Source organism: Hakea prostrata, chromosome 2 (assembly GCF_041222555.1).
Source record: "Hakea prostrata isolate BN-2017 chromosome 2, UWA_Hpros_2, whole genome shotgun sequence".
Taxonomy (NCBI): Eukaryota; Viridiplantae; Streptophyta; class Magnoliopsida; order Proteales; family Proteaceae; genus Hakea; species Hakea prostrata.
Genome location: NC_142601.1, coordinates 51,167,939 through 51,178,828, shown reverse-complemented (window position 1 = coordinate 51,178,828; position 10,890 = coordinate 51,167,939). Strand labels below are relative to the sequence as shown.

Here is a 10,890-nt window from a genome sequence, read left to right as displayed (position 1 = left end):
CTCCACCTACCCAAGAGCTTCATCTCTTTGGGCATTTATTCCTCCCTGAGAAGAACTATGTTATCCGAGATCTAACTTCTCCATCGGAAGCAATTTCCCGTCCACCAAGGTGGTCCACTCTCATGTGCTTTCTTTATTTGTTCATAGATCCCTGATTTGATACCATTCTCAGCTGTACCAGAGCAAGAAGAATTGGAGCAACAAGTGTAATGCTAGCTCTATCCTTTCTCCTACCCTTTCAATGTGAAAATAGAATTCAACATAATAAGTTATTGTCTGAATCAAATCAATCAATTTGGTTTCATTCATTTGAGGGTCTCTCAAATTTGGATCAGATCTGGTTAAGTAGAAACAGCTTATTGAAATAAATGCAAACCGGTAATGAAAGATATATATGACAATCACATTAAGATAAACTATCATATTATCAAATCCAACACATTTGAACTATTACGCACGCAGCTCAAAAAAGTAACTTCAAACAAATCATTTCACAAAATTTAACGATACATGATCATAGGGTTTAGTAGTGTTCGGATGCTTGTTCAAGATCAACAATTCTTAGTGTAAATACAAAAAGAACTTGACACAAATGAAGTTTCACTTTTCAAAACCATAATTGAAGTGAAAATTTTCTTGCTCAGCTAGCCCTTCCCGAATGAGAAGATATGTTACTCTCCTTGGTCTTGAATTAGAAGGTAGACGCTTTCATGTGATCAAAGTAGAGACCAGAAGGGTAATCATCATCAGCTAACAGAGCTAACATTACAGGTGCTCTAGCACCTTCTTCGACTGTCAATGTTCCTGTGTTACTTGACATGTCCGTTTTCACAAGACCAGGATGAACACAGTTTATGGCTATGGTCGGTAATTTCTTAGCAAGAATCCTGGTATAAGCATTAATGGCAGCTTTGGAGATCTTATATGCTGATAAAGTTAATGGCCAACCATTAGCCTGCAACCTATCCTCCTTGAAATCCTTGAGATACCATTGTAGTAGTTCATCCAATCTCTCTTCCGTTAGATCATTGATGTTATCCAATTCTGCCTTAATCTTCTCATTGTGTATGCACTGAAACAATGATATCAGAAAGCAAATGCAATTGAAAATACTGATTTGATCAATTCAAGTCCATCAGTTTGTTCATTACCTTTAATTGTCCAGCCGCAGAAGAGACATTTACTACTCTTGCAGAATTGGACAACTGAAGTAGGGGAAGTAGAGCTTCTGTGACTTTTTTGGTTCCATAGTAATTAGTCTTCAAGACATCTTCTGCATTCTCATGAGTTTGTTCAAAACTTTCCATCAACTTCTTGTCATGTTCATTCAAAATGCCAAAATCTGACCAGTCGCCACTCTATCATGGAAAAATAGGTACAGATAAAAGATTAATAAATTTCATTGTTATCCATAAACAGCAAGAAATCAAAGAAAAGGAAATTGTATTTGGGGACTTAACAACAATACGTTCAGTATATTCTGCCAATGCCTCAATATCTGTAAAGGTCACTCCAGCCACAGCTGCGTTGTTTACCTGCAAAACAAATGCGTTTTCAGTTTCCACAAATTAGGCTCCTCTGCGGCATGGCATGGTATGTGAATATGAGGGTAGCCCAGCCATTGGATGTGCGCAACTGCTGATGGGTGGCGATTCATTTGCAGAATTAAGCGTGGAATATGATCTATCCTCACCAAGATATCAAGTTTTCCGAAATTAGTTTCAACAAAGTTTGCCAGTAAAGCAACACTCGCTGGTTCCTTCACATCTAGTTGATGGAAAACCACGTTAAGGAATCCAGATCTTTTGAGAGTCTCAACAGCTTCAATACCCTTCTTCAGGTCCCTAGAAGTTAGCACAACCATTATGCCATTGGAAGCAAGCTGACGACATATTTCCAATCCAATTCCTCTATTGGATCCTGTAACAACTGCACACCTGCTGAAAGGAATAAAAAAATCACTTCTCTATACTTGTATGGCATCGATTTAGTGATGAGCAAAAACTGAAACTAGAAATTATCACAACTATACCTCTTTGCTTGTTGGTTACAAGAATGGGTTCTTTCCATCTTATCTATCTTCTGTATGCAAAAATGACGGATTAGAGGATAATAATAGGATATGAATGTTGAATATTGTAGGGATGCAATCCTTTGAAAGAGAGAGATTCACAGTAGTGATGTATCAGCAATATCTCATGTGTTCAATGATTTAAATCTCCAATATGATGATAGATGTTCCAATGGAATTGCAAACAATTGAGACCAAAGAAAGATACGAGATAAGATAAATTAAGAGATAAGTAGGACCTAAGGAATGTATGTGGACAGGAGCTTTCACTTTGGGATCGTAATTTGTGCAGCTTAATTGTTGTCTTTATTAAGAAATTTCTACCGTTCATATTGCAGCGTTGGTGGGCTCTACAACCATTAATACAAGTAATATAATGGAAAATTACTTATTGCTATAGAAAAACGAACTCGTGCCAGACTTTCTGGCTAAATCAGCTGCAAAAGAGAAAATATCTACTCGAATTCAACCATGGCCAGCAGGAAAACGAACTCGATGCTATGTATTGACCTCAATTCAAATTCTCTGGCTATATCATAGATCACCACTTTCAGTTGACATGGTCTGATATTTTTTTATCCCCATTGTAGACTTTTTTATCTTTCAATACAACAGATCTTTTACCTAAAAAATACTACTTGATCTTGCTCTTGATATATAGTATTTCATTTTATCAAAAATATATATTTTCAGAAGGAAAAAAATGATAAAGACACTATTACATTCATGGATAGGTAAACTTGTATGGTGTGCAATGATGGAATGCAAATGGTTTGGTGTCACAAATGGTACTTGTGTGATGTGTTTCGGCATTTCCTTCTGCAGTGACCTAGCTTGTAGTCGCATGGCCAATAGATTTGCACCACATCATCGATATTATATCCAAAGGTTGAAAACAAAAGGCAATGGTTAATATATATAAATATGAATTTTAATTTTTAAATTAAAATTTTTAATATTTATAAAATAAAACCTTAGATTCTAGCTGTGAAATCCCACCTAACCCTAATTTGAACACTCTATTTGTTTTGAATGAAGAAGTGACTTGATTGATGTTTGACCTTGAAATTAGACCTTGAGTATAGTGTTGATATCTTTGGGAAGGTCCTAGGAAGTCAGGTCAGACCTCTCATTTAGTGTAGATCCAAAGTCCGAAGTGAAGGAAGAAGACATTGTGGGCCATCTCAATGGAAGACATGGTGTTTGAATCAAAATTCATGGAAATTGATGATGGAGTTCCCTATTTGGAAACATTTTCTGATTTAAAGATGAGTTGCATCTTAGTGTTGAAGAGTTTGGTTGATGGACTTGATGGCAACTTGGACATGTTTTGAAAGGTCCCTCAATGCTAAGCAAGTCACTTGTTGAGTTGGGAGAAGCCCCATTGAAATTTTGAGGTTTGGAGCTTGAAATCCCGAGTTTGGGCTTGCTGTCAACCTGGGTAGATTGCTTGGGTCGATTAGGCTAAGCTACCCAGCCAAGCTGCCTAGTGACAGGGGCAGTTTTGTAATACTCTTTTTTAGGGTTTTTATACTCTATATATTAAAACTTCGTGGATTTCAACCCCATTATGTTCCTAAGCCTCTAGAGAATGTGGGAAGCCTCTCTCAAGCCTTCTCATTGGAGTTTTGGAAGATCCTCTTCGAATCCTCAAGCTTTTCGGTGAATCTTCTTCCTTAAGGTTGGTATTCACTCCTACTCTCACTTGATCTACTCTCCTATTGAATTCTTCTATTCTCTGTGATTGAGAGGATGATCTAATGTCATTCACATGACTGATCCTCCAATTCCTGTTGTTCTAGACTGGATCTCCATGCACTCTATAACTTTATGAATCTCCACATGATGGTTTCGAAGGGAAATCAAGTGTGATCTTCATAATTTATTAATCATTCTAGGTTTTTGATTTCTAAAGCATGCTAGATTCATTCCCATGATTATTCTTGACTATGATCTAATATTATTTTCTCTCTAGCCTTTTCGTAGAATTCACGGATTGATTTCGGTAAAAACCTAGTTTTTTATTAATTTAGAATTCTACTCTTTTGATCATTGTTGATGCCTAATCTATGCTAGATAGTCTTAGACTACTATTCTAGAGTTTCCCTTAAAATTTCGGAGTGTTTCGAATCCCGGAAGTTGAGTTTCGGATCAAAATTTGGAGTTTCTGTCCAGTACAGTACACTAGGGTTGATTGCCTGGGCGATTGCCCTAAGCTACCCAGCCAACCTGCCCACAGTGACAGTAGCTGAATTTTTGTTTGTTTTGATCCGTTTAACTTCCGATCTTCGAGGGTTTGTTCCTAATACTTAGATCATGTTTGTTTAAGCTTGTTTAGGTGATTTTGGATTTATTCTCTGATCTCTCACTTGAAGGTTATAGATTTGGAATACGATATGAGTATGTTTACTCACAATATGCATATTTACATGTTTATTATGATATGATTTGAATGCATGAGTTAGCTACTGTTGTTTTACTTCTTAACGTTGTATTACTTCTGTAACTACAACAGCATGTTCATATTGAGATTTACATATTAGAGTTGATTACTGAGTAATGTGAATGTGATTTGGACTATGATGTGATATGTATGGAGTCATAATATGATGTGATGTGAATTCCTAGGTTGTAGTTGTGGAATGGGGAATGCCCTTTTGGCTTTTCTGTCTTTGAACACCAATGGAGGTGGTATGGGATGGTTTCCTATGGTGCCCTTTGGCGATTTCCCTGACTACTGGTTGACATACCTATGATTGGCCTAAAAGTGTTTGGCTAGAAAACCCCTGTCATATCTGACCCTATCGAAAGGGGAATTGATACCGAGTGATCTATGGCAGCAGTGGGTATTTGTGGGAGCTCAAGACCAGTAACCAACCCGTGAGAAGACTTGAATCACATTGTGGGGGCCATTCATTGGTAGGGTTGCAATAGTAGACTTGGGCTCATGGGCGCTCAAGACCGGTAGCCAACCCGTGAGAGGACATAAAAGCTTCCCGTTTACTATTTATGGATGACCAATAGGGTTAAGAGTCTATGTAGCCGGGAAGGAGACGGTGACTCTAGGGGAAATGATACCGGAAATTATCGCGGGAAGCGAGGAATGGATGTATCTAACCCTAAGTAGATATGACTCAGTAGATGATTTGCATTGGGCTAAGATTTTCCTTGTACACCCACCAATACTCAGACCAATGGTGATGTGAGAGAGTGGTGACCTAAACTCCAACTATGGAATGTTCAGGAAAGATATATGACCCAATTACCAACGGAGAACCCAAGATACCGGGAAGGTTAAGGGAGAGTGATTTGAGACTTACCTAGAGGAGTATGGTGCTATGACTTAAAGCGTGTCTGCCAATAGAGACCAGCATATATAGAGTTAGAAGCATACTTGCATTTATTGTTCATATCATTGCATTTATGTTTGCCTTTGATTGTGTGTGAAGATGTTTATTATGATTGGACTACTTGTTAAGTTCTTTTTGAGCTTATCCTTCGAGGGCCTTGTTTTTAGATGCTTTCACAAGATCGGAAGAGAACCCGTACTACAATACAAAGGACCCTTCCTTACATGGTTCAGCTTCAGAAGTCAATGGAGAAAGTCATGACCAATGGTGTGACCAGTACATAGGTTTGGATTGCACTTACGGCTCATATTGATGGCAGCCGGCATCGTCTTATTCGCTGATGGGATCGCAAGCTAATTATCTAAAGTTACAAGAGCACAATCCTAAGGTGAAGAAGATGAAGATTGAAGAAGAAGAAGAAAAGCCGAAGGAAGATGTTGATTAGTTTACTCTTATTTCTTCTAGACCTTTACTTTTATTTGTAATAGCTTAGACCTTGCTTTTGACTTCTGATCTACCTTCCACGTTTGTTTGTGGGGTATATTTCTGCAATACTCCACAGTTATCTTTTGATTAGTATCTTGTTCTCCACACTTTGATATTCTTTTGTAATCATTTTGAAATCCTTTCTTGATTTTTTTTTATTAAATTACTTGAATACAATGATGTGTTCTTGCTTTTGATTAATTATGTTATTGTGCTAATTGGATATAATTGTTCCTAAACTTGATCTTCAGTGCTGTGGATCACATCTCCAGGTATTCCAGATAGGATAACGGCTGGAGGGATGTGACACTAGCGGCTTCTTATAAACTCCTTATTCCGCAAGCCCTAGGTTGCAATACCTATGTTTTTCAATGATTTTCCTTGAGTGGTTTTATCGTAAAGAGATCACTCTTATGATATTAATGCCATCTTGAACACCACATAATTATAGAACTTGCTTCTATCCCAACCTAGAAAAAGTTTAAAAATCCATAAGCTTAAAAATCAGTAATCCTACTTTATGTTCTGGGGGAACATAAACTCAAGAAAAGAGAAGTGCTCCACAGGATGATGTGTCCTCAATATTCATAAGCACAAAAACCAGTCATCGTCTATGTAATTGGGAACGTATATAGACACATCAAAAGATTGAGAGCTCCATGAAAAATGAAATTTGATGGAGATTTAATCATTTTGTTTTCTCTTATATATTTTTTTTTCCCTTTCACTTTTATCCTTCGAAAAGCAGAAGATCTCTCTATCTCTGAAGAGTCTTGAATTAGACGGTAGATGCTAATTCTACACCCTTCTCATAGTAGCTTCAATTCTTCCATCAAGGTCTAGCGTCATCTCATCCATATTTAGTTGCCACTCGAATATGCAAAAATTAATAAGAATATTAAATAAGTACAAGTCCTTGCCCGAACAACTCTCTTCCAACCAATTGATCAAACACAACTTAAATACAAGCAGGAGTTAACCTGCAAAGTAGGGTGATAATTTTTCCCTTACTTGTGTTGGATTTGGCTCATATAGTAGTGTTGATACGGAATCTCGCTCGTCCTTCCCTGTCAAGAACCTGCAAGATACGAGCTCGACCTTGGAGGGTCGAGGTACGTCTCCGACGAACAAGTCAGTACCAATAATATGATCTCAACTACTCAATAGAGAATTCAAGTAATTGATCACAAGAAGTATGAATACCTCCTCATAGTGTTTACCCGGGTGTTTATATGAGTATGGTAATGAGTTTATTCGGAATATAACTTTATGAGGTTCCTTGGAGAGTACTCTTTGGGTGAGTTCTTTTACCTAAGGACTCCTCCGTGGTCGTTGGTCGGTAGGACTCTAACCTTATAAGATCTTATCCTGTTAGGGTATGCCGTTGGTCGGTCCTACCATAGGCTGAGGTCGAACTTCATTGTATTGACCTGGTCGGACCGTTCAGCGGTTTGCGGGGATTAGATGCCATTTTAATCATTAACATAAGCCCCTCCATTGTGTTCGAGTTGTGTGATCGGATCAGGGTATGTTATTCTAATTGTGAGGTATATGGTCGACCGACCTCATACTTTACATCGAATTTGTAACGTCTCACTCATGACTAGCCGTCATTTGGGCATTTATCGATGCACGTTCTTCGGTTCGTGTGTGATCGAGCGTGTCCACCGTCGTTTTATCTTAAATACTTGTCATGATGACCAATAGACTCTTCATCTCCCACCGTCTCCCACTTCTTGTCGTGCGTTGGATGTGATGATTTGTCATGGGGGGGCTCTTCGTCTTCCACCGTCCATCCGTGTATTGTCCTAGTCGTTAGATCTGGACCTTGGTGGTGATGTTTTGTCCGTTGATGGTATTTTCATGTTGCCCCTTAGATTAGCATCTGGACTTTTAGAAATATAACCTTCCCATTTTCTTTCTTCTTCTCCCTTTTGCTCTGCATTTTCTTTTGTCTCTGCGTTTCCTTTTGACCGTGAGATTTTTCTTCATTGGATACTTCTTCTTTGCCTTGCTTGCTTCGATTTTTTGTTGGAGGAGGTCTATCACTAGTTTCCTTTTTCTTCCTCGTCATCCTACTATCAACAAGTAAGTTCTTTTGTCCTCTGCTTTTTATTTTTTCTTGTTTTGAAGCAATAAGTTCGTAGTTTGACATAGCGTTTCTTCTTCTTGTTTTTATCTTCCTTCCTTTTTCCTTTGTCTCTGGGGTCGTTTCATGTAGATTTGTCCTCTATTTTTTCTTTTAGGAGGACATGGTAATCCTAAAGAGAGGATCTGCCTTAGAAAATCGTAGGAGAGACTTAGGAGAACCTTCGGTTCTTCACTGTTTGAACCGAACCGAACAGCTCCCGATCCCGGCTTCCCATAGTGGCCGTCCGAAGATCGTTTGACGATCAATGTGGTCGAGAACCCTCCGAATGATGGCGAAGAGGCTGAAATGGATTCTCGACCTAGGACCGACCATCTTAGTGCCCGAGCTCGCTTCAAGCCGAGCGTAGAGGTGGAAAGCTAGCTTGACTCTTGAAGAATATAGGCTCGAGCGGTAGGATTTGAATGCCGACCATATAGATTATGATCCTTATTCCTCGGGCCCGGTTTCCTTCCCTCCCAAATGACCGACGAGAGGTTAGATTATCTTGCGAATATGATGTTCCTTCCGATCATGTCCTTCGTGTACCCACTCCCGAAGAGAGGGCGAACTCTCCTCATCCCGGGGAGTTTGCCTTGTATGAGGATGCCTTAAGAGTGGCTTTCGTCTTCCCGTGCATCCTCTTTTGTGGAGATCATGCTACATTTCCATATGTGCCGGGGATGTTTGTGCGTTGGCGAAATGTTATTTGTTTTTGGGGCTTTTGTCGGAAGTGGGTGTCCGACCATCCCTTGCCTTATTCCTTCACTTCTTCATGGCGAAGAGCGGGAACAAGATGGTTGGTTTTACTTGTCAAAGCGTACCTTTTCTCAATGTGGTGGGATGGCAACTTCGTGGGACAGGGACTCTTCCATCCAACACGAGGGTGGCGTCCCAGTATTTTTTTGTTCGGCCACCGTCCAAACCCTCCTTCCCAATATTCCGGGTTTGTGGACCGACTCTGTTCCAATAACACCCCTAACCTTTCCGGCGAGCAACGTGCGGGAGAAGATTCTTCGGCTTCCAACCGAGGATAGAACATGTTTGCCGTTCACGGCTATTGTCCGGAATACCCCAATATACTACGTTTTTGGGGTTTCCTTCCGGTGACACTCTTTGTTTGTACCTCCATCTTTTGAGCTATCTCTTTGAGTTCGGTATTAATTGTTCTATCCTTTTTCGTGATGCTTAATCGGAAAATGTTTCTGGCAGCCGATGAGGATATGGAAGAGGTGGCCCGGATTCCTACCAAACCCGAACGTCTTCGTTTTGTAGAGCAGTTCTGCCAGCCAAGAGATGGTGAGGTGTCCACGTTACACTTAGGCCGAACAAGAAAGGCTCCATTGTCTTTCGTAGGGGTTGGGTTGAGGTGGGTGCTCCGATTCTGTCCTCCGAGGATATTCCGAGCACTCAATCTGTGATGCTCCGTCCGGTCCACTTAAGCTGGATCTTATGTTTTGAGTAACACTACCGATGGTACTGGTTGCCAAGGCATGGTTGCCTACGCTTCTACTTCCTACCGACCAGCGTTTCTTCAAAAATAGGACCTACCCGACCGAGGATATAATGACCAGGTATGTGGTTTCTACCGGTTGTTTTCCCGTGCGTCCTCCTTTCTCATTATTTGTATTTTCCATTGGTAGGTTGGTTTGTGCCTTAACCCGCATGGGGAGGTAATTTGGAGGTTGCTCTGAAAGATAAGTCAACCATTTATCACCTTAACGACCGGGTCAAGGATATAAGTGGTGGGGAGAGCGAATTGGCGAGAATGTGCCTTGAAGGATGAGAAGGCGATCACCGATGCTCGGGCTTTATCTCGTGAAGAACTATTTTGACCCTTGAGCGTGAGGTTGCCAATTTAAAAATTTCCTTGGAGGATAAAGATGTTGCCCTTAGTAAGATCGAGCAAGAGAAGGATCGTTCATAAGAGATTTGACCGATCAATTTGCTCGAGCGTGCCCGACCACTTTCGAGAATCTTTCCGAGGAGTTACGTCGGGAAGTTATTCACAAATGGGTACGCACTAAAGGTTGCATAGGATTTGTCTCCAAGGTTGCAGCCCTGTGCTTCAATTATGGTCGGAGAGATGCCTTTACTAGGGTTATTGAAAATTACCCGAGATCGATCTTGGACTGTTGGAGAAATATGTTGATCCGGGTATCTTTGATGAACTGAGCTTCTCGACCATCTTGGGGGCTGGTAAGGAGGCTTTCCGTTTGCCGAAGAGGGTCGGTGTCGGATTTTTTAGACTCCCCGGGACCGCCCCCGAGGAGGAGGATGAGCCGGCCCCTCAACGACCACCGATGCACCGATCTTTGGCACCACTAGTCCAAACAATTCAACCGATTTGATGTCTTCCGATAATGTTGTTGCGACTAGCTTTCTTTTTAAACCATGATGATTTTGTAATGGATAATTTATCATTGGTTATTTTTCCTATGTAAATTTTTGCTTGTCAATGGTTTTTTCAGAATGGTATTTTTTTCTTTTTGTCAGTATGCTTGTTCGGTATATATCATTTCTGGCATATTCCCCCTTTCTATACAAGTTTACTTGGTCGTGAGAGTACCATTGTTCGGTATATATGCTCGTTCTTGTCATGTACTTGTATCATTCCAAGCCATGCTGTTCGGTATAGTAGGGTTTGTTCGGCCATGAACTAAATAGGTGTTCGTCACACTGTTCGTCCATAACCCCTACCTCCCGGGCATGATAACTTGGTATGTCTTTTGAAGTATTTGTGCCTAATGAATGTTAGGTCTTTATTGCCTATTGAGTGTAGGTCTTTTTCTGCCTAAGTGATATCTTAGGTCTTCTGTGCCTTAAGATTCGTAGGGCCTTCCTCGGAATCTCGT

General features: G+C 40.3%; 1 protein-coding gene across 2 annotated transcripts; it reads right to left on the bottom strand.

Annotated features, from left to right (window-relative positions):
• Nucleotides 1-399: 399 nt before the first annotated feature.
• Nucleotides 400-2,223, bottom strand: LOC149024753 (short-chain dehydrogenase/reductase 2b-like). Of its 2 annotated transcripts, none has more exons than XM_089144962.1 (5): nucleotides 2,033-2,223; nucleotides 1,694-1,940; nucleotides 1,461-1,535; nucleotides 1,152-1,358; nucleotides 400-1,072 (listed from the first exon to the last, which is right to left on the bottom strand). In XM_089144962.1, the coding sequence occupies exons 1-5, from the start codon at nucleotides 2,068-2,070 to the stop codon at nucleotides 692-694; spliced, it is 948 nt and encodes a 315-aa protein (XP_089001088.1). In that variant the 5' UTR covers nucleotides 2,071-2,223; the 3' UTR covers nucleotides 400-691. The 2 variants fall into 2 exon arrangements, with proteins under 2 accessions (XP_089001088.1, XP_089001089.1); XM_089144963.1 differs by having other exon boundaries at nucleotides 1,694-1,937; nucleotides 2,033-2,222.
• Nucleotides 2,224-10,890: the final 8,667 nt, after the last annotated feature.